This window comes from Balaenoptera physalus (assembly GCF_965194825.1).
Source record: "Balaenoptera physalus genome assembly, chromosome: 10".
Lineage (NCBI taxonomy): Eukaryota > Metazoa > Chordata > Mammalia > Artiodactyla > Balaenopteridae > Balaenoptera > Balaenoptera physalus.
This window is the reverse complement of record NC_138889.1, coordinates 74,672,527-74,699,383: the sequence shown is the minus strand read 5'-3', so window position 1 is coordinate 74,699,383 and position 26,857 is coordinate 74,672,527. Positions and strand designations below refer to the sequence as shown.

At 54.6% G+C, this 26,857-nt stretch overlaps 2 protein-coding genes across 12 annotated transcripts in view; both read left to right on the top strand.

Annotated features, from left to right (window-relative positions):
• Positions 1-17,665, top strand: part of ABCC8 (ATP binding cassette subfamily C member 8) — a 76,027-nt gene extending 58,362 nt beyond the window's left edge. For 5 of the 10 annotated variants that reach the window (XM_082476512.1, XM_082476509.1, XM_082476514.1 and 2 more), the window contains 18 exons: positions 1,067-1,204; positions 2,702-2,827; positions 3,762-3,861; positions 4,088-4,329; positions 4,422-4,594; positions 5,704-5,773; positions 6,269-6,426; positions 8,187-8,279; positions 12,185-12,287; positions 12,814-12,927; positions 13,278-13,398; positions 13,549-13,679; positions 14,537-14,615; positions 14,822-14,930; positions 15,342-15,445; positions 16,217-16,350; positions 16,811-16,873; positions 17,422-17,665. In XM_082476512.1, the coding sequence (XP_082332638.1) occupies positions 1,067-1,204; positions 2,702-2,827; positions 3,762-3,861; positions 4,088-4,329; positions 4,422-4,594; positions 5,704-5,773; positions 6,269-6,426; positions 8,187-8,279; positions 12,185-12,287; positions 12,814-12,927; positions 13,278-13,398; positions 13,549-13,679; positions 14,537-14,615; positions 14,822-14,930; positions 15,342-15,445; positions 16,217-16,350; positions 16,811-16,873; positions 17,422-17,559 (2,196 nt within the window). In that variant the 3' untranslated portion in view covers positions 17,560-17,665. Of the gene's footprint in view, positions 1-1,066; positions 1,205-2,701; positions 2,828-3,761; positions 3,862-4,087; positions 4,330-4,421; positions 4,595-5,703; positions 5,871-6,268; positions 6,427-7,830; positions 7,936-8,186; positions 8,280-12,184; positions 12,288-12,813; positions 12,928-13,277; positions 13,399-13,525; positions 13,680-14,536; positions 14,616-14,821; positions 14,931-15,341; positions 15,446-16,216; positions 16,351-16,810; positions 16,874-17,348 lie in introns of those variants that run through there. The other 5 variants (XM_082476513.1, XR_014267913.1, XM_082476511.1 and 2 more) reach the window with 5 other exon arrangements.
• Positions 17,666-21,338: 3,673 nt separating this feature from the next.
• KCNJ11 (potassium inwardly rectifying channel subfamily J member 11) lies at positions 21,339-24,337 on the top strand. Of its 2 annotated transcripts, none has more exons than XM_082476558.1 (2): positions 21,339-21,592; positions 22,089-24,337. In XM_082476558.1, exon 2 carries the CDS (start codon positions 22,301-22,303, stop codon positions 23,237-23,239), a length of 939 nt encoding a protein of 312 aa, XP_082332684.1. In that variant the 5' UTR covers positions 21,339-21,592; positions 22,089-22,300; the 3' UTR covers positions 23,240-24,337. The 2 variants fall into 2 exon arrangements, with proteins under 2 accessions (XP_082332684.1, XP_082332683.1); XM_082476557.1 differs by having other exon boundaries at positions 21,339-21,642.
• The last annotated feature ends 2,520 nt before the right edge of the window (positions 24,338-26,857 follow it).

The window sequence follows — 26,857 nt, the reverse complement described above, 5'->3', positions numbered from 1 at the left end:
GCAGTAGCCATAAGGGGAGGTGAGTAGTAATTATAGGCCTCGTCCCTGTAGGACAGCCCCAACCTATTAACACTTATTTAGCCCGACTATAAAAATGGCAAATACATGGAAGGTGAGTTACCACTTCGCATCTCATGCCCAGAGCAGACATTGCTAATTGATCACAGCTTTCTTTCCCATGGAAACTTAATTTGGCCTCAGAATCCTTCTCAACACAGCACTCCAGGTAACCACTAGTAATCAAACATGAGATAAAACTTATCTATATCTGCCCTACTTCATGCCAAGTTCTGTGTGAGGTGCCTTAGTTGATACTGAAGAATTCTAAGACCCAGCCCTTCGCCTCAAAGGTTGAGAGTCTGACTAGGGAGACAGAGCTTACCTACACTCAAGAGCCACAGCCCACTTGAAAGCCAAACTGTGTGACACAGACTATGTCCAGAGAGACAACTGTGAGGGCTAGAGTAATCGGGGGGGGGCTTCCTAGAGGAGGGTCTTGAAGAGTGAGTCAGTTAAACAGAAGGAAAGAGGAAGCCCATTTGGACAGACGGTTAGAAGAAGGAACCTCAGGTCTCTGACCCCAGCTTTATTCTCCACCCTCCACTATTACTATGAGTAATAGTTCACCAGACAGACAAGAGGCAGATCAGCACTCCAGGCAGAGGGAACAGCAAAGGCCTGGAATGGCAAATTCCCTGGAAACATGGAGCGTAGGGAGCTTGCACAAGACAGATGAGAAGTGAGACTGGAAAGGAAGACTGAGCAGGTGGTAAAGGGCCTGGATTAGTGTGCTAAGGAATTCAGACTCAATAAACTATGGGGAGTCAATGGAGGTTCAGGAGTCAGGAAATGCTTGTGATTAGATCTGCTTGAGAGGCATAACTGATAGCCCCATTTCAAGATGAGGCAACTGAGGCCCAGAAAGATTGGTTGCACTATCCGGGACCACGCAGTGGGCTGGGTTAGCGTCAGTCCCTAAACCAGAGCTGATGTAACTCTGGTGGTTTTTACACTCACTGTTATCCCCTCTTCCCACATGTGTCCCTACCTTCTCCCTTCTGCCTAGGATGACCCCTTCTCAGCTCTGGATGTCCATCTGAGTGACCACCTGATGCAGGCTGGGATCCTTGAGCTGCTCCGAGATGATAAGCGGACAGTGGTCCTAGTGACGCACAAGCTACAGTACCTGCCGCATGCAGACTGGGTGAGGGGCCACAAGGGGGTCAAGCTGTGGAGGGCTGAGGTGGGAGAGGCAGTCGGACATCTTCAAAGGAGTCAATCAGATGTCTCAGTAGCGACTGCTGAGGGCCACAAAGCAGAAGAGATCAGCAATGGTTGGCTTCACACAGGCTGGGCCAATCAGGGAGAACCTGCATAGCCCAAGGGTTTGGTATCACCTAGAGCTGCAGACATCCATATCCTGACCCGGGGCCCATGTGTGTACACACAAGGCTGGCACAAAGAAGTCTCAAAAAGAAGCAGACACTCAGTTCTTACCTCTGTTTCCTGCCCAGTTTGATGATTCACCCCCCTAGCCTTGGGGGGGTGCCCATTCGGAGGGGAGAGCCATCTTCCTGCCCACTAGTGCATCAGATTCGAGTTAGGATCAAATGGAAAATATGGAAACGAACAACGGCAGTAGTAATAGAAACTTCAACATTACCAGTAGAATGCAAATTTGTGAAATCCCACATCAATTAAATTCCCATATTCCTCAACATGAAGACAATAGTTACTTTTCAAATAACTGGAAAGCATTTAATTTTTAAGATGGAAATCATGTGACTTGTGAAATCTGGGTCTTGCCTGAATCCTACATAAATTTGTCCGGGGACATTGAGGTCCTTCCTAAGCTTCAGGTCTGTGTTAATCGGCCCTGCTAATTCCCCCCAAATAAGTCTTTCTTCTACATGTGGTAAGATCGTCCCTCTACTATGAAAAAAAAAAAAGATCCAGATTTTTCAAAAACGATATTAAAGCAGAAAAAAGAAAAAAATTTAGATTTTTTTAAAAAGCTATTAAAGCAGGTACAGGTTTGTGTCTGAGTTTTTGTGGTGACTCTGGTGAGACAATTCAGGACAATCTTTAGTCCAAAGAAGGCAGACACGGAGGTGCCTTGTTCCTCAAGGTGTCAGTGAACAGGACTCCTGGGCATCCGTCCCTGAACCCCAGCATGGGGTGGGTGGGGGTGAGAGGAGCAGGATGGGTTTCTGAATTACTGATGGGTCTACATGAGTATAAAACATTGAATGTTTCAAATAAAATAAGTTTTATTGATTTCAAAGAGGCCACACACACTTAGACCAACAGGTGCTTTGCCAAACACTGGTGGAACATATCAGACCTGCCACAAGGAGGAGCTAAGGGTAATGTGCTATTAGCCCTTTCAGTGTATGGAAACAGCTCTCACTGCTGGAGTCCTTGGGGATAACCAGACAGCTTGACCAGGATGCACTAATTTGCTCTGTAAACCCTCCTATCGACCACAGGGCAACCATTGAGAATACCCCCCGCAGATGTACCAGACTCTAAATCCTGGAGTGTGTTGCTGAGGGCAGTGGGCAAGCTGGAGGCCGTTCGTGGTGGGGAAAAGATATGTGCTCTGTGTACATCCATCTTAGACCTCTCGGTCAGGCAGGGGTGTGACCTCCACTCCTCCTCCCCAGCCAGCCCCCACCCCGGTTTGTTTCTGCCTTTCCAGATCATCGCTATGAAGGACGGCACCATCCAGAGGGAGGGCACGCTCAAGGACTTCCAGAGGTCTGAGTGCCAGCTCTTTGAGCACTGGAAGACCCTCATGAACCGGCAGGACCAAGAGCTGGAGAAGGTGGGTGTATTTTGGGGGCCAGTCAGCCACCCCCTGAGGGGAAGGTTTTGCTACAACCTGAGCTCATAAACGCCTTCCTGCCCTCATTGGCCCCAGGAAGCCCCCCCTCCCACACACACACACAAAGGACAGATGTGGGAGCTGGGCATGAACTTGCTCCTACTAGAGAGCCAGTACCTGGGCCAGCTACCCAAGGCAGAGTCGGGAGGATGACTTCCCCTTATCCTGAGATAGTCAGGTACCATTTAGTTACAAAGCTCCAGATAACCAATGCAAACTGGCTAAGCAAAGAAAAAACGGGTGGGTAGTTAAGGATTTATTGGCTCAAGAAACTGGAAAGTTGATGCCGTAGCTTCAGGTGGAGCTAGATCCAGGTAGTCAAGCAATATCATCAGGAATCTATTTCTCTCCATCCCTTGGCTCTACTCACCTCACATTGGCTTCATTCTCATATAACAATGAGGGCCATTGGCAATCTCAGGTTTCCATTCTCCCAGGTCAACAACTCTGCCAGAAGGAAAGTGCCTCTTTCATGATAGTTTAGCAAAAGTCCCAGGGCTGACTCTTATTGGTCCAATTTGGTCATGTGCCCACCCCAAACAAATCACTGTGGTCAGGAATGTGGAATGTGAAGATTGACCAGTCCTGGGTCACGTGCACACCCCATGAGCAAGGGAGAATGATCAGCCCCCCTGAATCACAGAGACTAAGAACAGGGGAAAGGTGGTCTCCCACAGGGATATTGGGGTGCTAGTAACTGATGAAGGGGAAGGAATAAATTCTGGCAGGCAAACATGTGTCCATCTGGACCGTCCCCCAGGCAGGGGCAACCTGGAAACTGACACTGGACATCACCGGGGGTGGTTGCCCCCCTACCCTCCCTTTTCCCCTCTGCACACCCCAAGGACATCAGCCAGACCCATCTGTCTTTCAGGAGACCATTGTGGAGCGAAAAGCCACAGAGCCACCCCAGGGCCTGCCCCGGGCCATGTCCTCGAGAGATGGCCTCCTGCAGGATGAGGAAGAGGAGGAAGGTACAGACAGTGGGACTGGAGTGAAATCATGGCCTGAGGTCTTATCAACAATGAGGAGACAAAGGTTTGGGGTTCTGGGAGTGGGGCAATAGTGTGCCTCTGATGAAATCCCATCCCGTCTGTGTGCCTCAGTCTTCCCATCTGTAAGTGGGGCTGATACACCACCTGGTTCCCCTCAGAGGGGTGTGCAATGTGAAGCCACAGGGAGGGTTCTTGCGGCCTGCAGAGGAGGTGGCCGAGAGTGAGGAGGAGGACAACCTGTCGTCGGTGCTGCACCAGCGCGCCAAGATCCCATGGCGGGCCTGCACCAAGTACCTGTCCTCGGCCGGCATCCTGCTTCTCTCACTGCTCGTCTTCTCCCAGCTGCTCAAGCACATGGTCTTGGTGGCCATTGACTACTGGCTGGCCAAGTGGACTGACAGCGCCCTCAGCCTGAACCCCATGGCCAGGAACTGCTCCCTCAGCCAGGTGTGGCCAGCAGCCCCAGTGCCGGGGCTGGGGCGGGGGGAGGGCTGAGCATGGACTCCCCCCCTGCAGGACCCTGCCTAATTCTCTGCCAGGCCCAGGAGTGCTCCCTCGACCAGACTGTCTACGCCATGGTGTTCACAGTGCTCTGCAGCCTGGGCATCGTGCTGTGCCTTGTCACATCCATCACAGTGGAGTGGACAGGGCTGAAGGTGGCCAAGAGGTTGCACTGCAGCCTACTAAACCAGATCATCCTGGCTCCCATGAGGTAGGCCTCTCCCCTGGCTTTGCTGGGCTATGGGCAAGTCATTGTTCTCTGGGCCTCAGGTCTCCCATCAATAAAATGGGGATATACGATCTCTGTCGCAGGCTTCTAGGGGTCACTCAAGGAGATGATGTGAGAAAAGTGCCCTCCTCGGTGCAGAAAGCAGAGGGAAACTGGCATTTACTCAGCCAGACATGGTGCTAGGAATCTTACATGGTTAGCTCATCTAATTGTCACCACAGCCCTTCACAGCGAGTGTCTGCAGGCTCTGCGTAAATGTTAGTTTCCCCTCCCTAGGCAGGTACCACCCACGGTTCAGCTCTCACCTCCCCTGCCTCTCTCTCCACCCGCAGCCATTCTGCAGGTTCTGACCCCAGGGACACACAGGGAAGCTGTTCTCATCCTCCGTAATGGGATGGATAAAAACCCCAAAGGCTGCTTGGTGTGAAAGAGGTTTAAAGCTGTCACAGCCCAATTGGCTGGCTAACTCGGTTTACAAACACAGTAGGCAAACAGCTTATCTGGCCCCTCCTCAATGCCGGACCTCACCATCTGCACTTTTTACTTTTCAGCCTTGTGAGCACTCTGTGGCCCACAGACACGGCCTCCAGGTTTACTTACCCTCTATTTGTCCAGATCTGTGGTTTTGAAATCCTCTTGTTGGGGTTGTGCCAGTTCTGGGTCACAGCCGGAGTGCTGACAGCCGGAGTGGCCTTGCAGGGTCAGCCGGCCGACGAGCTGCCCCGGGGCCCTGTCCCCTCCCCACCCTGGGAGAGTTGTCCCTCTGGAGAGAATTCTGTGTCCCCGGGAGGACACAGAAGGAGTCCTGAGTGAGTCAGGCAGAGCGATAAGCTGAGAACGGAGGCAGTGGTCACACATGGGCTGTAGGGTCAGAGAGGCTGGGGAGGGGCCAGCACCCCTTTGGGCGGCCGCACAAATTCTCAGCGACACAGGCCAGATGTCTACAGACCTGCAAAGGCGAATGCCCCTGGGAAAGCAGACCTGGGGATGACCCCATAGACGTTGAAACGAAAGAAATGACTGTCCTCCTTCAGTAAACAGGAAGGAAATCAGTAAACAAATGAGTAACTGCTCCTCTGGTTACCTCTTAGGTTTTTCGAGACCACGCCCCTTGGAAGCATCCTGAACAGGTTCTCATCCGATTGTAACACCATCGACCAGGTACACAAGACCACGACGCATTTCCGCAGTTCAGAGAGGCCAGGCCCCCAGGAGCTTTTCCTGCCTGGTGCTGGCTTCCCCAGATCAGAGCCTTGGGGTAGGAACCCAGTGGCCCCCATCTGATTATAATGCTGCCTCAGGACCTGGGGCCTCCCCTGGGAGACCCTCATAATAAGGCTGAAGGAAACCATATCCCTTTGGCTTCCATCCAAGCCCACTCTGGCTCACAATAAGGTTCCAAGCATACTCTAAACCAAGGTGACTGATTTTGTGGAGAATATTCATTTTGATCTAGCCTGTGTTCTTTATTTGCCGTCATACTAGATGGTGAAAAACAAAGTTCTAATTCCTGTTCTCAGGGAGCCTACAGTGTAGCTGCAGGGGTAAGACATGCACCCGTAATAAAGGAAGAGAGCAAAATATGGCGCCAGGTAACACACTGAAGGTGATCAAATACCAAAACTCACCTGCCTTTCTCACCCTCCCCTCCTGCAGCACATCCCGTCCACGCTGGAGTGCCTGAGCCGCTCCACCCTGCTCTGTGTCTCAGCTCTGGCCGTCATCTCCTATGTCACACCTGTGTTCCTTGTGGCCCTCCTGCCCCTGGCTGTCGTGTGCTACTTCATCCAAAAGTACTTCCGGGTGGCATCCAGGTGATGGCAGCACTTGCCAAGGGGTGAGGGATGGGAAGTTCTTTGCAGTAGGCACTTCAGCACTGTTATTAGAATCATTATCGTAGAAGTAGTAGAGTCGTGTCCCCCAAAACAGTGGAAAATTGAAATATTCATATTCCACTATCCTAATATAACCATCTGTCAGCACGCACACACTGCAGTTACTATTTGAACTATTTCCTTGGGTGATATGCTCAGGAATGGGATTGCTAGGTCAGTGTGTAGGCACGTGATTATGCCCTTCATTCATTTTGCCAAAGTGCTTCCCAGGAGGATTGTATGATTCCAGTGTACAGTCTGATGGCTGATGCATAAAATCAGAGGGCACCTGATGTGAGGGGTCTTATGGCAACCAGACCTCCCAGCCCACGTGGATCCAGAGCGTGGCTGGAAGCCTTGACTTGAGGGAGCCTCTCACAGCCTTTTGCGTTGATCACATTCGCCTTCATGAGCCTTGGAGCCACGCATGACTCTTTCCTACTCAAAATTTTCTAAGAATGTTCTCTTGGAAGTTCTTTCTGGGAGTGACTCTGTTAAGCTCATAGATTCAAAGATTTGTAGGGACAATTTTTAAGAATCTTTAGGCCAGTGTGTCTCAAACTGCCAATCACAACCTATCAGTGGGTCATGAAATCAATATCATAGATCACAACCAGTAATTTTTTTAATGAAATAGAATAGAAAATATCAGACTGTATTCACATAGTAACAGTAAGCTTTGCTTGATGAAACCTTTGTTTTGGTCATGTATGGGGGTTTGTGTGTACTGATTCGTGATATAAAATGTGTTTCTTACTAGGAGTTGTGGTCAGAAAGGTTAATTACCTCTCTCAAGTTTGTACTTAAGGTTAAGTTACTTAAGGTAACTTAACTTGAGAGTTAAGTACTCTCTCTCACAGAGTTTGTTAGAAATGAGTCAAAATACTGATTGGCTATGATAATAATAATTAAATTTAGATACATTTTGGCCACAATTACCTTGCCCACAAGGATCACAATTTGTATAAACGGCTTTTTGCCTGGATGATGCAGAATCCCCTGGTACCCACATGGAACATAGTGCACTGATATTCACAAGATCACAGTGGCTTTTTAAACACCGTACAAGCTGTTCTACAAGGTTCATTTCTTCTGCCAGAGAAACCACCCTGTTCCCCTGGCACCCACTCTGGCCCTGGGGACAGTTTGTCCAGAAAGGCCGCTTCCTGCATTCCCAAGCTGACCTCCTTGGCACTAATACACTTGTCAAGGTGCAGCTGTGGGGAGCAGGAACCCATTCTGTTGCCATGGAAACCACTGGCCTTTCCCTCTCGAGGAGCTCTTTAAATCCAAAGCCTGTGGTGGTTATCGGGGAGGGGACTGAAAGTGTGGAGTTTGGTCTTTCTGTTCCTTTGACTCGCTGTTCAAGTTGTTCGCCTGTGAAAGGGAACTAACACTGCTGCAGAGTGAGGCGGTGCGGCAAAGCAAATGGATAGATGCAGACGTGAGGTGGGTGATGCCCAGGATAACAGTAACCGTTCAGCATGCTCTGCTTAAGTATCTACATTAACGAGCTCATCCAGTCCTCACGACTGCTTGATGGGGTGGTACCCTTGTCTTCCCTCTTTACAGGCGAGAAACTGAGGCCTAGAGAGGTGAAGCCATTTGCCCGCACAGTAGTAGGAGGTGGAGCTAGGATTCAGACCCAGGCTGAGCCCTGAGCTGCCCTCTTAACCATTCGGCTCTGCTCCCCTGCACAGGGACCTGCAGCAGCTGGACGACACCACCCAGCTCCCGCTGCTCTCGCACTTTGCCGAAACCGTGGAAGGTCTCACCACCATCCGGGCCTTCAGGTACCAGATTCACCCTGGGGGGGTAGGGGGGTGGGGATGGAGCCAGGGTCACAGGTCATGAGATTCAATTCTCAGGGCTCTGCTTAGGAAAGCCCAGGACACATGTCTCCCGACCCCTCATCAGGCCCCAAGGCCAGTCCACCCAAGGTGTCAGGTCTAGTGGGCTCTAGCGGCATGATCCAGAGAGGAGAATCTCAGGCCTAGAGCCAAGCCCACGGCCTCTGTGAACTAAAGTAAAACATGAAAAGAGAAAAGGCTGGGACAGTTCCTCACAAATCAATGCTGGAAAGGCCCTTACATGGTATGGGCCAGCCCTGAGGCCATCTTTCATTGAGACTCTCCTGTGAGCCAAACACTTTGCTGAGTACTTTACATGCCAGTCTCATTCATTCTGCACTGCAATCTGAAACGGAAAGCTTGATTATTCCCAGTTCTCAGATAAGGAAATTGAGGCTCTCTGTAAGGTCCCACAAAGTACAGATTTGAACCTGCTTGTTCATTCAACAAACATTTACTGAGTGTTCACCAAGCCCCATACCAGGCACTAAAAAGACAAAAATGAGTCAGATGAGCCCCTGCCCTGGAGGCATTTACAGTCCAGGCTTTGAGCAGGCCAGGACAAACCCATGTGACAAGTACTCTGAAAGAAAGGGGGACACAGGCTCTGGGAGCATAGAAGGGAGGCAGTCATGGAAGGCTTCATTGAGGAGGTGTCATTAGTGCTAGGACTCAAAGAGGAGATAAGAGTTCACCAGGCTGGAGGAACTCTCCCAAAACTTCTGTTTCAGTTCCTCCAAGACTCCCACCATCCTCTTGCCACTCTGAGTTGTGATGTTGGGCTTGACAGAAGCATCTGAGGCTGCCTTGGGAGTGGAGGGGGCTGTTGCTCCCCACCTCAGTCTCTGTCTGAAGTATTAGGGCATCTCTCCTCCAGATAGACAGGCCAGAGACCCCTGACCCAGATACTGGGGCTCTGGCCTCTAAGCCTCACCCAGAGAGTGATTCTAGGTTATTTTTAGGATGGCACAGCTGTGCGGGGCATGACAGTAACCATGTGACGCCAGCCTTGTGTCCAGTAACCCTAGGGCTCAAGGGTCAGCCGACAGGGTCTGAGGAGGCCTGCCTGCATCTCCTCCCTTCAACCCCCAAAGTCCAGCTGCTGCCCTGGGAGAGGTGCCCAGGCTCCTGGTGCAGCACCGCAGCCCCAGTTCACTCTCTGGGGCATCTGGGGCTGATGGGAGGTCCTCTTTGGGGTCTTGTCTGAGTAAAGCAAAGCAAAGCAGAGCTCTGCCGTGGCCTTGGCTCTGCTCCCTGGACATCCCCTGCCACTGTGCAAGCCTGTGCTGTCTTCCCCACAGAAGCTCCCTGGAGCCTGGCATGACTCCAGGGTTTCCTTCCAGCCTCCTCCTCTTCTCAAGCCTGATCTCCCCAGTTCCTTCACCTTCCAGACCCCTCAACACTCCTGGGCCAACCTCTACTCTAAGTTTCGGTGATGCTCCTCTTAGAATTGATATCCTGGAGGCCTTCGGGCAGGGCCTGGGGCAGAGAGAGTGCGACTTTCCTAGAGTGGGCCAGACCCTTCAGTAGGATCTGAGTGTATGCCCGCATCCTGCAACCAGCCTCAGACCAAGCCAGCGGTTAGCCAGAGAAACTGCTGCCTGGGAGGCCTCCCACACCCTGCATTGACATGGTCAGTGAGTTTTAAATTTGAGTGAAGGACTTTTTAAATCATCCCTGAATGTGTTGAATTCATTGGCTTTTTGCCCAGAGGTCTGTCCTGCTGAGAGCTACCTAGCATTTATTGGTTGTACACTTCCCATGTGCCAGGTATATGTGTGGGTTATTGCATTTAATCCTCATAAGAGCCTCATGACATAGGTAGGAGAAGCCACGCTCTACAGCTGAGGCTGAGTAACCAGCCCAAGGTCACACAGACAGTGAGAGCTGGTGCTGGGCTTGGAACCCAGACCTGGCTGACCTCCTGGGTTTTTTTGGAGGCCCTGCTTTTTCCCAAGAAAAGTTTCAAGGGTGCCCAACACTGAACGGTTTTTTCAGTCCATGTAGGAGCTATTACTATCCCCATTTTACTGGTGAGGAAACTGAGCCTTGGTCCTGAGACACAGCCTGTAAGTAATAATGCTCAGACTCCAACCTGGGTCCACATGGCCCCAAAACTGGGGCTCTTTCCACATTCCTTACACTGTCATACACCTACCACAGAAGCTCCCATCTCACGCACATTCTCATGCACACCCACCCCTCAAGCCAGTCACACACCCCTCAGACTCCCCAGTCACTCACACATGCACTCACACATACACACCTTCAACACCCACTTACTCACACAAACCCTCAGACCGATGGCTTCACATTCCCCTCAGACACATCACCCCCACACACACATCCACCCTGTGGCTGGGCGATCACACCTTCTCACAACTCAGAGACTTGCTTTGCTCTCCTCAGACACATGATTCAGACACAGGCCCTCCACCCAGAAAAAATCGAAGCAGAACAAACAGCTTCTGGGAGTGAAAAGCAAATGCCCACGAGATCCATCTTGAGTTCTTCTGAGTCCCCTCGGTTGTTTACCTGAGACCATGCTGAGACAGCTTTCATTCATTCTTTCATTCACCATCAAACAAGTACACCTGCCCCCTCGTCTAGGCCTGGCGCAAAGTCTGAAGGGGTGGCCAAGGAGAGCGACACCAGGAGCCCAAGTCTTGTCAGAGAGAAGAGGCAGATCCATACAAAGTAACACAAGAGAGAACGTGATGAGGGCACGAGGGCAGGAAAGAAGCCTCCAGAGTTCCTTGTACAGAGAGGTCCCATCTATCTTAGAGGGTCAGGGAAGGTTCATTCATTCGACAAATATTTATTGACAGTGCCAGGTGCTGGGGATACATTAGTGACCAAAACAAACATGGTCTCCATCCTCATGGAGTTTACAGTCTAGTGAGGGAGATGGACAATAAACAGCTAGAGAAATTAACGTATGAGCAGAGGTTATGAAACAAACAGGCTGCAGAGATGGAGAAAAATAGGCCAGGAAAGGCCACTCTGAGGAGGTGCCACTTAAGGTAAAGCCTGAAAGTTGAGAGGAGTCAGCCTTGGGAAGAGCAGAGGAGAAAGCATTCCAGGCAGAGGGAACAGCATGTTCAAAGGCCTTAGGGTGGGGAAGAACTTGGCATTGTCACAAAACTGAAAAAAGGCAAGTAAAGTAATAAATTACTTTACTGTAATTTCTGTGTCTGCAACACAGTGAGCAAGGGAATTTGTGGCATGGAAGGAGGTGGGTGAGGTTGGCAGGAGCTGGCTCACACAGGCTTCTGGCAAGGAGGTGGTTCTTTATCCTAAAAGTCATTCATATTCTTAGCAGGGGAGAGATAGGATGCAATTTATGACTTAGAAAGATTATGCTGGCTGCTGTGTGGAGGGTAGACTGTAGGGAGATAGCAGGTAGACCTATCAGGAAGCTGATACAATAGTCCAGGTGAGTTTGCAGTGGGCAGGAAGCAGGCCAGAGGCAGGCAGAGGCCAGGGCTATTTTGGAGAAAGAAAGAAGAGGACTGAGGGATTGGATGTGAATCCCGATGATTCCTGGGTTTCCAGCCTGAGCACCTGGGTGGGTGGAGGTGCGCTTTATTGTAACAGGGAAGCCCTGCAGAGGAGAACAGGTCTTGGGGTGAAAACAAGCGTTTGAAGGAGGTGGCACCTTTGACAGGTTTGAATAAGCAGAAGGGAGCTGGGAAGGAGTTCCAGGAAGGAATGGCATCCATAAGGTGGCAGAGATGGCATGTCTGGGGGCTGCTGAGGCCCAGGCAGCCCCCTCTGCAGGTGAGGAAAGTCCCGAGGGCTACGTGGGCCAAGATTATTCCCCCTCACCCTCCCCATCCTCCCTCCAGGTACGAGACCCGGTTCCAGCAGAAGCTCCTTGAATACACGGACTCCAACAACATCGCCTCCCTCTTCCTCACAGCCGCCAACAGGTGGCTCGAAGTTCGCATGGCAAGTGCCCCCCAGGGACAGGGGGTTCTGATAGGGCTGTGCAGCCAGAGCAAGGGCCAAACAGGGACTGGAGGGTGGGAAGAGAGGATGGATACCGGCCCGGTGTGCATACGAGGTGGGCATCGAGCCCTCCTGCTTTTCCCACCTCTGGTGGTCCTCCCCGTGTCTGACCTGAGCCCTCTCTTCCTTATATCACTGCCTGGAGGCTTGTGTGTCTGAGGTGTGTGCCAAGAGCGAGAACAGTTGTGTGTTTAGCTGTGACAGGTGTGTCTGAAGTGGGTCATATGACAGGTATGGACCAGCTGGTGAGGCATGCGTGCTGGGCTTGGGGGCGGGGGGAGCAGAGCTATGTGCACACGTTGTCTACTGGGGCTCCAGCCTTCACAGCCTCCTGTGTGTCTGATGATGTGTTGCGGGGCTGGGGTTGAGTCTTGGCTGAGCTGCTCTCTGCCCTGAAGGGAGTGAGGGGTAGGGGTGCTGTGGCTTCAACCCCTGAGGGTCCAGGCCAACTCCACTGCCTCTGCAGGAGTACATTGGTGCATGTGTGGTCCTCATCGCGGCCGTGACCTCCATCTCCAACTCCCTGCACAGGGAGCTCTCTGCCGGCCTGGTGGGCCTGGGCCTTACCTATGCCTTAATGGTGAGTGGCAGCAGGTGGGGCAGGGGAGGAGTCAGACACCAGCCCCTGGGGAAGCTCAGGGCACCTTCCCTGACTGAGACGCTCCCAGGCCTTACCCCACGCTATAGTGAGTCTGATGCCAGAGGGACCATGTGGGCAGGAGGGCTTACTGCAGGTCCCTGCCCCTTCACCCAGGCCTGGGCCCCAGACGGGGGTGGGTGAGGGTCCACACTCACTGTAACCCCCATGGAGGGCCCCCTGGACAGTCAGCGGTGGGCAGCAAAAGGCATCCTCAACTGTAAGAAGAGCCATCCTGGTGGCCAGGGACAGGACCAAGTGATCACTGGCTGTGAACGGCTTGCTCCCCACAGGTGTCCAACTACCTCAATTGGATGGTGAGGAACCTGGCGGACATGGAGCTCCAGATGGGGGCCGTGAAACGCATCCACGGGCTCCTGAAAACTGAAGCGGAGCGCTACGAGGGGCTGCTGGGTGAGGGGCGCGGGAGGACTTCTGGGGAAAGGGCCCAGCGTGGATGTGTGTTTGGGTTGCGGGGGACACGAGGAGCCTGGGGGTAGGGGGGCATGCCTGGATACCAGCTGTGGCCCACACCTGGCAGCTGACCCCCAGCCTGGCCCCCAGCACCATCGCTGATCCCGAAGAACTGGCCAGACCAAGGGAAAATCCAGATCCAGAACCTGAGTGTGCGCTATGACAGCTCCCTGAAGCCAGCGCTGAAGCACGTCAATGCCCTCATCTCCCCAGGACAGAAGGTCAGGGGGGCGGGGAGGGCAGAGGGCTGGACAGCCTCACAGAGTCACCTCCTGGCCCTCAGGGCCCTCCAGGCCTCACACCCATTCAGACCCCCAGTCTCGCAGCCCCGGGCCTCTCCCCTTCTCCTCCTGCTGCCCTCACTCACCCACCAAGGAGACGGACAGAATCCCCCCAGACTCCTCTGACTCAGAGGGGCTTTGTCAGGGCCCCCCACAAATGGTCAGGGGCTCTCCCAGGGCACTGTACCCCGAGCTTCAGAGCAGGGTCCTGGGGCAGAGAGTGAGGCCCTGTCCTGGGGAGGGAGCTCCTGTCTGCACTCTGATCCAACTCTGACTGACTCCCCCCTCTCTCCCCCTCTGCTCCGACCCTGCCCCTCTCCTCCTGTCTCTTTGTCTCTGTCTCTCTCACTTTGTCATCGTCTGTGGCTGTCTGTCTCACTATCTCTGACCTTTAGATGTACCTCTGTCCCTGCCTCTCTTATCCTTCTATATCACCACCTCTGTCACTGTATCGGATGCGATGGGGTGAGAGGTGACTCCAGTTTAAGGTGCGGTACATCCTGCACACAACGCTCAGCCGCCCCTGTGCCCTCCCGCCACACCCAGGCACATAGACAGACACCAGTGGCCCCGGCTCCCCCGCAGTCATGCACCACACCCAGCCAGACAAGTAGGAGCTCCCTCTGGATCCACTGCAGGAAACAAGCCCAAACCTGGGCCCAGCCCTGGCTGAAGAGATGCTGGTCAGAACACCAGGACGAGAAGAGATGCTGGGGCTTCCCACGCCTGCACAGCCCAGCACTAGAGGCTCCCAGACACCCCAGGTGCCCACAGCGTACCTGCTCCTCTCTTTCCAGATTGGGATCTGCGGCCGCACAGGCAGTGGGAAGTCCTCCTTCTCTCTTGCCTTCTTCCGCATGGTGGACGTGTTCGAAGGTGAGCTGTATGACGGGCACCCCTCATGTACCCACAGCCACGAGATGGGACCTCAGTCCTGGGTATGGTCAGACGTCACAGGAGGCCCAGCCATCACTGCCTTCCCCCGCATCCTCGTTGGGACCCATGTTCCAGGCAGACCCTGTCCCCAGCGCCACCGTCTCCCCGCTCCTTGGTGCCCCACCTGTGACACTGTCTGCATGCAGGGCGCATCATCATCGATGGCATCGACATTGCCAAACTGCCGCTGCACACCCTGCGCTCGCGCCTCTCCATCATCCTGCAGGAACCCGTCCTCTTCAGCGGCACCATCCGGTGAGCCCCCTGACCCCTGCCACCAGGCCCACCCCAGACCCAGGCCGGGCTCCGCTCCTCCAGATCTGGGGCATAGAGAGGAAGGGGTGGACGAGGCCAGGAGCCTCCCTGGGCAAGCAGCCCTGCTCTAGCTCTGGGCATGAAGGGCTGGCGTGGGTTCTTTAAAGCTGCACCCTCATGCCTTTCTCTTTTCCATTAGGCCTAGGCACTGGTAGGGGTCCCCCAACCCTCAAGCCTGGGATGCTTTCCTCCACCCACTGCCAGCACCTTGCTGCCCCCTCCCAGCCAGGCCCCCAAGTGAGTCAGTTCCCACTCACTGCTCCCTTCACCAGCCTCACCCTCTGTGCGTCCCCTGGGAATAGAGCCAGGACCCTGCTCCCCTCTCTAAGGGCTTTGTGTGTCACCCTCCAGATTTAACCTGGACCCGGAGAAGAAGTGCTCTGACAGCACACTGTGGGAGGCCCTGGAGATAGCCCAGTTGAAGCTGGTGGTGAAGGCGCTGCCAGGAGGCCTCGGTAACTACTCCTGGCTGAGCACAGGCCGGGTACTAAAGGACGCCTGTAAGGGCTGGGAAGGGACAACTCACACCTGTGTCTTAGCTTTGCCCAGAGTTTAGAGTCTGGGGTCTGGCAGGATCCCAGAGACCATTAAGTTCTACTTCTCACTATACAGGAGCTCAGAGATGTCAAGTGATTTGTCCCAGGTCACACAACTGGTCAGTCAGGATCTGGCCTCTCCTACAGGGCACGGGGGGACAGTAAGGAGACAGAGCTTGCAAGTCCCCAATGCCATGGTGGTATATTCGGCCCTGCCCTCCACATCCACCTGCCTGCCCAGTTCTGCCCGGAGGGAGGAGAGGACTGACTGGAAATCACAGGCACAGGTCACTCATCAAGGCTACTGGGAAGACTGTGTCCCCACCCCAGGGGTCAGCAGAACCTTTGGTGTATCTGTTGAAACGCCTGGGACAGTGGGGGCCGGCCAAGCCTTGGCTTCAGAAAATCACCCCACCAAGGCCCATACACATGCAGGACGGACACACTCTGTGCTGATGCCAGGGCCACAGCCGTGCATAACTCCAGGGAGCGCTCTTCTCTTTGTAACTCCAGCAGACGGCATCTGTGTTGTGTAAGGTGCAGCCACACTGTGCACACCTGTACTCATGACACACGCCTACATATTTACCCCTGTACACACATTTCCTGAAACCCCAAGCCACTTCATCCACTAAACTCACAACGCAGAATTAACTCAGCCCTGCGCCCCCTTCCTGGGGCTGTTTTCAGATGCCATCATCACGGAAGGTGGGGAAAACTTCAGCCAGGGCCAGAGGCAGCTGTTCTGCTTGGCCCGGGCCTTTGTGAGGAAGACCAGCATCTTCATCATGGATGAAGCCACGGCTTCCATCGACATGGCCACGGTCGGTGCTGGGCACACCCATGGGGTGGGGGTCTTGGAGAGGGTTTTCAGGGGTGTTAGGGAGAAGGTTGCACAAAGTAGTCCTGAAACTCAAGTTGCCTTTAACATCAAGAGTCATATGGAGTAGAAAAGGCGAAGGGCTGGGGGACCCTGATTCCAGGTAGTCTTAAGGCTGGAATATAACACACATACACACAAGCTGCACACGGACCCACAAATTTCACACCCATCCCCACAACCCAGCACACCCAGACACACAGCACACACACATGCACACAGCTGAGCTCCCAACAGGCGGAACCCAGCCCCTGAACACTGGGAACCTGGTTGGTCCTATGGGGACTAGAGCCAGAGGGAGGGGGTGGGGCTACGGTTGGGGTCAGATGGGAGCTGTGCCAGAAGCCAGACCAGACCCCACCCACTGGGCAGGTGAGCCAACAGCTGTTGCTCTGACCTGGCAGGAAAACATCCTCCAGAAGGTGGTGATGACGGCCTTCGCAGACCGCACTGTGGTCACCATCGCGGTAAGGGGCCCATGATGGGGTGCAGGGGGGACACCCAGGGAGATGGCTGGCCTCCTGAGGCTGTCATCAGTGGGCAGCCTCTGGGCTCACCTGCACCTGGTAATCAAGAGAGGACCCTGTGGCAGTGCAGGGCAAGGAGTCTGGAGGGCTTGCAGGGAGCCTGGATTGCAAGATTTGGGATGTAGGAAGGTTTGTGCCTGCACTTCCCTCAGACCTCCCCTCTTTCTCCAGGTTCCAAGGTCCGCTCCTGTCCCAAGGCCCTGTGAGCTAGGCTAGGGTTACTTCTCCAGAGCAAATGGGAGATGGGGGCGTTGGGAGAATCTCTGAGTCTTGAAGCCTGGAGGTGGGGCAGAGCTGAGACCTGGTGAGGGAGAGGGTGGCATTAGCAGATGGAGGGTTTGGAGTTACAGCCACACCGGGCAAGGGCAGTCCCCACAGAGATAAGACATTCTGGCCACATGCCTCCTCCTCCAAGCTGCAGGAGGGATGCCTCAGCTGCCCCAGGCCGGCCCCCCCCCAACCCTGACAGCCCTTCCTGCCCCGCCCAGCACCGCGTGCACACCATCCTGAGTGCAGACCTGGTGATCGTCCTGAAGCGCGGCGCCATCCTTGAGTTCGACAAGCCAGAGAAGCTGCTCAGCCAGAAGGACAGCGTCTTTGCCTCTTTTGTCCGTGCAGACAAGTGACCCACCAGAGCCCAAGTGCCATCCCATGCCCCACCCTGCCCCCACCTCCCGCCCGGGTTCTCTAACTGTAAAATCACTTGTAAATAAAAAGACTGGTTATTTCCTACCAGAGGCCGTGGGTCTGGTGGGCAGGGACTGGGGCAGACCGTGGGTCCCATGGAAGCAGTCTGACTTTAGCATCAGGCAGACCTGAGGAAGCTCTGTGAGTGTGGGCAAAAGCATGTTTCCTCATCTGTGACACGAGGGCTGTCTTAGTCTGCTAGGTTGTATTCGGCTGCTGTAACAAAATACCATAGCCTGGGTGGCTTAAACAGCAGAAATTTATTGCTGACAGTGCTGGAGGCTGGAAGTCCAAGATCAAAGTGTCGCAGGCTTGGTTTCTCCTGAGGCCTCTCTCCTCGGTTCCAGACAGCCACCTTCTAGCTGCGTCCTCACACAGCCTTTCCTCTGTGTGCACACCCCTTTTATCTCTCTCTCTCCTTATTAGGATACTAGACATATTGGATGAGGCTGCACTGCTATGACCTCATTTAAACTAAATTACCTCTTCACTGGCCCTATCACATTGCAGGGGCTCCAATATATGAATTTTGGGGGGAATGCAATTCAGTCCATAACAGAGTTATAGTATTTTTGTGATTATCTCATCAGATAAGGTAGCAGATCTGCATATAGCTTGGTCCCTTTTCCTTCTCAGTTTAATTCTTGGATTAAAATTGTGGGTCCCCAGGTACCCCGGATTAGCATTATTTCCATTGCAAATGACAGGAACCACACTCAAAGTGGCTTAAACAGTGGAATTTATTATCCCATATGACTGAGAAGACCAGGAGGTATACTACTTCAAGCACGGCTAGATCCAGGTGTTTGACATCAGGGGTGATGAATTCCATCTTCCTCTCCCTCCCCCATGACAGATGGCCACTAGCACCTCCAGCTTACATCCTACCCCTCTGAAAAAGAGAGGGGCCTGAATCACATGTCCCCATGTCCATCCCACACATAGGGACATTCAGAAGTGGGAGAAGGGTGGCCCTTCAGAGAGAAAGCACAGTACATATGCCACAAGTCAGCCAGGTAGTGACTGGGACATACTGGGGCCCAGACACTGGGGAGACTAAAAAACAGCTGTCTTCAGACTCCATGTGCATCATGAGACACGAGTGTATACCTGTCCCACCAAGAAAGGAAGGTGCTTGTTTACATATCATTTTATTATTATTTACATGTTGCCTTCAGTACTGGCTGTACCAGGCCCTTGGGGTGCAGACCTAGGAGTCTTGGGCCTTCATCCTTGTTGTGTGCAAGGGGGTCAGAGTCATACAGTGTAAAGAAAATCCACCAGTCATTGGAGAGGGGTCCAGCACAGACCCTTCTGGCTATTGCAGGAGCCAGAGGAGCTCGGGAAGGGAGAGCTCTGTGAGGCCTGGCAGGCTGCCTGGGAGAGGCAGGATTTAAGTTCGGCATGGGAAGGGTGGGAATTAGATAAGCAGAGAGCTAGAGAAAAGGGCCCAAGACGGGGAGGGGGAATAAGATCAGAGAGCCTTGAATGCCAGGACAAGGAGTCTGGGACATGCCTATGCACAAAAGGGAAGTGGAGAAGGTTTTTGAATGCGAAAGGGACCTGACAAGTGCAGTGTTTGGGGGAGATGAGTATGAGGAGGTGCAAGATGGAGCAGAGCAGGAGGCTGAGCACTTTTGGTGGGGGGCTCGCTTTCCTGGCAAGCGAGGCCTTAGGGCCACACTGTGAGGCAAGTCCTAACCTTTCCAGCTCTGAGATGCCTCTGGGGGCCCAGCACTCCCTCCACTGTTGGGCCTCCCAGGAGCAGAGCCTGAGGAGGGAAAAGAGGATTCCCACCGCCCCCCCCCATGCCTACGACCAGCCAAGGGATTAAAGGGAAGTAGCAAGGGCACAGGGGCACGTCACAGCTCACACTGAATTCTTGTAGAGATGCCTAAGGCCATCCTAGCCCAAATTCCTCGATAGCTCCCCTGATGGTGTGCCAGCCTCGACTTGGATACCCCATAGATAAGGGTCATCTCTGGTAATTAGAACTGACTCTTCCATACGTGAAATCAAAGCCTGCCTCTGTTCCAGTGTCTATACTGGTTTATACTTTGGACCACACAAAATAACTAGTCCATCCTCCTTGGACCCCAGGGGTTTCTGCGATAGTATCTGAACTCCCTGGGAAGACTCTCCAAGGTTCCTTTTCTGATGGCTGAGCAGCCATAGTTGCCCCAGAGTTTTCCTGTGTAACTCTGTCTCCTTGAGCTGCCCTCTCTGCTCACCCTATTTTCCCTTCCCCACCCTAAGCACTGCATCTCTGGTAGTATAGCCCAAGATCTACCATGAGTAGTAGAGGGGCCCCAAGCCACAGGACAATCCTAGGTTGACGCCTGCAGTAGAAACGCCACTCCTCTTCAGGCCAAGAGCTTAGGACCCCCAGTGCCCAAACCAGCCCTGACACAGCTCCTCAGGCTGCAGGTGTAAGGAGGTGTAAAGCAAGTGCCAGTAGCTCAAACCCCCTTTAAAATGCAGGGGTGGGGGCTTCCCTGGTGGCGCAGTGGTTAAGAATCCGCCTGCCAATGCAGGGGACACGGGTTGGAGCCCTGGTCCGGGAAGATCCCACATGCCGTGAAGCAACTAAGCCCGTGTGCCACAACTACTGAGCCTGCACTCTAGATCCTGTGAGCCACAACTGCTGAACCTGCGTGCCACAACTACTGAAGCCCAAGTGCCTAGGGCCCGTGCTCCACAAGAGAAGCCACCACAATGAGAAGCCTGCGCACCTCAACGAAGAGGAGCCCCCGCTCGCTGCAACTAGAGAAAGCCCACGCACAGCAACGAGACCCAACACAGCCAAAAATAAATAAATAAGATAAATAAATTTTTTAAAATTTTAAATAAATAAATAATAAAATAAGATAAAATAAAATGCAGGGGTGGGATTGAAAGTGTGGGTCATGATTGAGAAGATGCAACCACCCAGGCTTCTGGGCTGCAGCATCCAGCATCCCCTGTAGTGGGTATTAAACTATGTTTCTACACCTACTAAGGTACATCTCCACCCCTCCCCCCGGAAGTCCGTGGCTTTCATCAGACCCTCAAAGGATTCGTGACTCTGAAAATACTAAAATCATCGCCAAAGAAAAGAAGCGGTCAGTTAGGAGTCCTCGGGCCACCTAATCTCCCCGCCCCAACCCCAGTCACCAGGTTGGTGACACAGCTCCTCGGTACCGCCTTTCGCTGGGAGCCCACAAAACCCAGGCGGATATTGACCCAACCCAGGATGGGAAAATTGCGGTGGGACCAGGGCGACAGAGCATCGGTCCCCAGAATGGGAGGGCGGGTCACGACTCCCTTCACGCCCCCCCTGCCCCGCCCTGCCCTAATTTCGTAGCGCGTGGTCTGGGAAGAACCTCTTTGGTCCATCTGATTGGTAAAACTCCCAAGGCCAGACGAAGTGAGCCGGGAGAAGGAAGGCGGTGGGAGGTGAATGGCGAGGGGCGGGGCTTGCACTTGTGCCCGCCAGCCCTCCAGCCCAGGAATAGGTCGGGCTCCCCCTGGCGGCCCCCGGCCCCCACTCCACGCCTCCGGCGCTCGGTGTCCTCAATTCTCTACCCCACCTAGCACAGGTCGGTCTCCGCGGGCCGACTGACACACAGAAGGACCGGAGGACGGCCCTCCGCGAGCGCCCGGGCAGCAGGAGGGGGCGGGGAGGCGAGGACTGCGGCTTGATGAGCAGGAGCAGGTGCCGCGGCGAGGAGCGGGGGGTGGCAGGGACGGAGCGGCGGGCGGGGTCGCGGCGCCGGCGTGCGTGCTGCCGGCGCAGAGCCGGGAGGCCGCGGCTTAGAGTGGGCCTCGCCAGCCAGGTCGCGCTGGGGGCGAGGGGATCAGGAGTGGAGCTGGGTGGGGTGGTGACTCTGGAGGGCGGAGGATCCCAAGGAGACAGAGAGGACGAGAGCTAGAGGGAGATCGGAGAGCGGCGAGAGCGCTACGGAGGGTGGGGTAGGAAAGAGGTACCAGGAGGTGAGACGGTATGAAACTGGAGCTTGGAGGGGAGCCCGGGGCAGAAACGGGTGAGGCGGGAAACACGGTGCGGGTTGTGTGGGGTGTGGTCGGTTGGTAAGATCCGGAGGTGTGACGTTCCCAGGTGGGAGAGGTGGGTTGAGAAAGAAGGCTGAGTGGGGAGAAGGGTCCTAGGGAGACGCCCAGGGGTGGTCAGCGAGTGGAGGAGAGCTGAGCTGGGATCCAGAGCCAGGTGGGGAACAGGCAGAGTGGGGGGTTCAGTAGGCAGTGGGCAGGTGGGCTGAGGTGTGAGGCTGGTATAAAGTGAAGGAGGGGCCAGGTGGAGGTGAGGATGAGTCTAGCTGGGGAGGCATCTCAGAAGTGAGGCCGGTGCAGACTTAGGGTGGTCCCAGGGCGGAAACCGCACAGTAGGCTGAAGGCTCAGTCAGGTGGTTGCTCCTCCCCCATGGGGGAGACCTCCCCCTGGTGGTCGCTGGAGCCATGCTGTCCCGCAAAGGCATCATCCCTGAGGAGTATGTGCTGACGCGGCTAGCAGAGGACCCGACAGAGCCCCGGTACCGTGCCCGTGAGCGGAGAGCCCGCTTCGTGTCCAAGAATGGCAACTGCAACGTGGCCCACAAGAATATCCGGGAGCAAGGTCGCTTCCTGCAGGACGTGTTCACCACGCTGGTGGACCTCAAGTGGCCATACACGCTGCTCATCTTCACCATGTCCTTCCTGTGCAGCTGGCTGCTCTTTGCTATGGTCTGGTGGCTTATCGCCTTCGCCCACGGTGACCTGGCCCCTGGTGAGGCTGCTGCTGTGCCCTGCATCACCAGCATCCACTCCTTTTCATCTGCCTTCCTTTTCTCCATTGAGGTACAGGTGACCATCGGTTTCGGCGGGCGCATGGTGACCGAGGAGTGCCCTCTGGCCATCCTGATCCTCATTGTGCAGAACATCGTGGGGCTCATGATCAATGCCATCATGCTGGGCTGCATCTTCATGAAAACTGCCCAGGCCCACCGGCGGGCTGAGACCCTCATCTTCAGCAAGCATGCCGTCATTGCCCTGCGCCACAGCCGCCTCTGCTTCATGCTGCGCGTGGGCGACCTCCGCAAGAGCATGATCATCAGCGCCACCATCCACATGCAGGTGGTGCGCAAGACCACCAGCCCTGAGGGTGAGGTGGTACCCCTCCACCAGTTGGACATCCCCATGGAGAATGGTGTGGGTGGCAATAACATCTTCCTGGTGGCTCCCCTCATCATCTACCACGTCATTGACGCCAAGAGCCCGCTCTATGACCTGGCGCCCTGCGACCTGCACCACCATCACGACCTTGAGATCGTTGTCATCCTGGAAGGTGTGGTGGAAACCACGGGCATCACCACCCAGGCCCGCACCTCCTACCTGGCCGACGAGATCCTGTGGGGCCAGCGCTTTGTACCCATCGTGTCCGAGGAGGATGGCCGCTACTCTGTGGACTACTCCAAGTTTGGCAACACCATCAAAGTGCCCACGCCTCTCTGCACGGCCCGCCAGCTGGATGAGGACCCCAGCCTGCTGGATATCCTGACCCTCGCCCGCGGGTCCCTGCGCAAGCGCAGCATGGCCGTGGCCAAGGCCAAGGCCAAGTTCAGCATCTCTCCAGATTCCCTGTCCTGAGCCCTGCTCCCTTGGGCCTCCCTCCTCATGTGTGTGCAGGCCAGTGTGGCATGGTATGTAGAGCGGACGTGGTGCGGGCCCCTCGGCCAGGACAGGACCTGTTAAGAGGCTGGGCCCTCCTCATCTCAGCCTCCCCGCCGGCTGCTCGCCCAGGGTGTTGCAAGGCACTTGTCGCTACTCTATTTCTGGCCTCAGCAGGAGCCTGTACCGGGTTATTTTTGTCCCTGCTTCTCCCAGCCCCAACTCAGGACTGGCTTTCCCCCCGACCCCGCCCCAGGCTAGGGGAGCTGTGAGAAGTGTCAGGCCCTAAAGCTGGGACTCCCATCTAGTCCTTGGCCGCCACGACTGACCGGCTGCAAGCCGGGCGGGTGGCTGGGGAAGAACAGTCCCCAGATGGGAGGCCTGCTGCTCTGTTTCTGAGGCCCTGAGAGATGCCTGTGGTGAGGCCCCAGCCCCTACTTGGTCTCTGAAAAGGTGATGGCCAAAAGGGTGGGCCTGGCCTGCTGGGGAGGGCAGGCAATGAGGGAGCACAGTCTAGCTGGAGGGTTGGAGATGTGGAGCCTCCCTGGGGCGGGCTTGGCAGAGAGGAAATGGCACCGGGAGGCTTACCTTGCCGAGCCCTGCCCAGGCACGGGGAAGGGAAGACGAGCCCCTTACCCCTGACCCCAAGGCTTCTTCAATGGGGGCTCCAGGGGCTGGGGCTGCTGCACCTGCCTGCTCCCATTCTGTCCCCGGCCCTGGGAGGCTGGAGTGGGCTGGGGCGGACCCTGGCGTGCCAAGCTGAAAGAGGCTGGGGAGAGACTGGGGTCCTGGGCCCACCACGCGTGGCAGGCCTCAGACTGTACTCTGGCCTGGCTCCCCCCCAGTGGTTGCCACTCACTTTGTCAAGAGGGTGGCCACGGAGGGCCTTTGGGTTGCTAGAAAAGGAGATGTTGGAAAGCTCAGGATGGAGGGGGTGGGTGAGGTCCCTGAGGCAAAAAGGCCCTCGGTCCTGGCAGGCTTGACCCCCAAGCTGGACTCTTGGAGCAGTGCTGTGTGTACTTGCCCAGAATTCTGCCTTCTCCATTGTCAATAAAGCCTCCCCCTTCGTGACCTAAACTCTGGGCTGTTCTTGCTGGTGGGCAGGGAGAGCAGGGGCTGGCAGCTGCCAGCCTACATCTCAGAGGTGCCATGGACCCTAGCTGGGAGGCCAGGAAAGGGACCTGGGGCTGGCCCTCTTCCCCCAGTTCAGAGACTTCCCCTTCCTGCCTTCGGTAGCCCAGCCTTACAAGACCGTCTGACCATCTCAGTTGGGCATCCATCAGGCTTATAGCCCTGAGCCCTGCCTCCACTCCCAGGGGACTGATGGAAGGCCAAGGGGCTCAAGGAGAGAGGCGGGTATGTCACAGGCATTAGTGTGGCAGTTGGAGCGTTAGCTCTCAAAACAGCTGCTTGAGTTCTAAGACCTTTGTCACATAACTTAACCTCTCTGTGCCTCAGTTGCCTCATCTATAAAGTGGGGATACTAATAGTACCTACCTCATAGAATTGTTGGAGTAAGTGAAAAGCGTTATGTCAAATGCTTGAGTGCCTCGTCCATAACCAGTGCTCAATAAATGTTAACTGTTGAGACTGCTGTTCAATCAGCCACGTGATGAGACAACTGAGCAAGCAAATGCTGAGAGAAGGTGCTATTATATGTCCCCTGGTGATGCATTTCTCTGCCTGGTCTTGCTTTCTACACAATGTCCCCTCCCAGCTCAGACCCCGATGACAGGGGCTGTGACTGCACCTGTTACCTGGGCTTCTTGTCTCCATCTTATCCTCTGCACACCATCTGCCATGTAGCCACCAGAGTGGTCTTATTAAAAGACATCATTCTCTCCAATGTCAAGTGCCTCCAGTAGTTCCTCATCACCTGGTCAAGGTTAGACCTGTGACCAGTCATTTCAGGCTTTGCCTGCTTTCCAGCCTTACAGCTTACTGTTCTCTGGCCAGGACACTGTGCAACCAGCCGTCCCGCTGGCAGCCTCAGTATCCCCTCCCTGTATTTATCTTCCTACATCTGAGCTTTTGCTTACTTATTCCCTTTGCCTGGACTGCCCAAGCCTCATCTCTACCTGTTGAAATCCATTAAGGTCCAAGCCAAATGATGCCTCCTTGAAGCCTCCCCTGATTCCTCTAGGAAGCGATGGTCCCTTCCCTTCCTCTGTGCTTGTGGGCATTCTACTTTTGCCTGTGTTTATGGGTCCGTCTCCCCATCCCCAAGTCCATGGCTCCTTGAGGTCAGGGACTGTGCCTGATTCAGCACTGTGACTGGCCCTGAGTAAGTGCTGAATGAATGAATGAATGAATGATGGATAACGTACAGGACAACAAGCCAAGGTCAATGCTGCAGTTTGAGGCCTGCAGAGGGCTTTGGCTGGATCAGTGAGAGTTTGTCCCAGGCTACTCCAGAAGCAGGGCCGAATGGCCAGGAAGCTGCTGGTCGAAGCTCTAAGATGCCCCGTCTCTGCACCCACAGACCCCCAACATTGATTCCTTGCTGAGCTGACCTGTTTCTGGTTTAGAGGAAGAAGGGATGAGATGCTACTCAGAGTTGGCCCAGAGTTCTGGGGACAGTGCCTGGCTCTTGGGACTCAGCTTGGCTGTCCTTAAGACCAGAGGAGGGGGGCCAGACTCACTAATGAGAAGCTCCTGGGCAGCACCTTCTCTGGGGACCATCCAGAGTAACCTTCCTCCACTCCCTCATGCACCTTAAACAGCTGGTGACAGTGAACCGGCAGAACTGAGGGCTCAGCGCCACCTGCTGACCACAGACAAGACCTACTTGATCCCCAAAACTCAGAACCACTGGTCCTAGGCTTTCAGCTCTGAGACCCCTAGCCTTTAGGCTTAGCTCAGGGAGGAGCTGGAAAGTTCCAGGCATGGAGGGACAGCTGGACCAGCCCTTCCTTGACACCCTCCACCGGATGTTCTTGTCCACTGGTAGTGCTCCCACCATGTGGGGGCACCCCCTTTTTAAGGCACTTGTCTAAACTAGACAAGGGAACTTCCCTGAGCTCCACTCAGCCCAGCAGGAACTTTTGTGAGAATTTTGTTTCTGATATTCCACCTCCAGGACAGCATTGGGCGTCACATGAGAGCAGATGGAGCAGTCCAAGCTCGTCCACACCCTGTGTGCAGAACTGGCTCTCCAGATCCCAAGGATGTAGCTCATGTCACTGTGGTCCAGTGCTGACAGAGGCACTGTTCTCTGGGTTTGCAGATGAGGAATCGGGATCAGACTTGGTGTTAACTTGCTAACATCTCACAGCTAGTAAGTGGCAGGCCCAAGATTTGAACCCGAGTCTGTCTCAAACCACAGCCCTGCTCCCTTCCCCCTGCTGCACAGTCCCAATTTCCTGAGTGCCACCTTTTTCTAGGGGTGCCACCTTGCTCTCAACTGTCATGTCTCTAGACCAAGAACAGGAAGGGAAAGCATAACTCAGGAAGGTCCCAGATTTGAGACTGACACAGACTCAGCTATGATAAGTGACAGCCTAGATCACGTCCAAAACACCAAGGGAGCCAGAGGGACTGTTAACTGAATCCAAGCTTGTACTGCTCGCCGCATGCCAGGCCAATAAATCAAGAGAC

Excerpts from the sequence above, each read along its gene's own strand:
- KCNJ11 (XM_082476557.1), top strand. The coding sequence starts at position 21,603 with ATGAAACTGGAGCTTGGAGGGGAGCCCGGGGCAGAAACGG. Across the intron at positions 21,643-22,088 it reads GGAGCCCGGGGCAGAAACGG|GCATCATCCCTGAGGAGTAT; the intron begins GTGAGGCGGGAA and ends TGTCCCGCAAAG.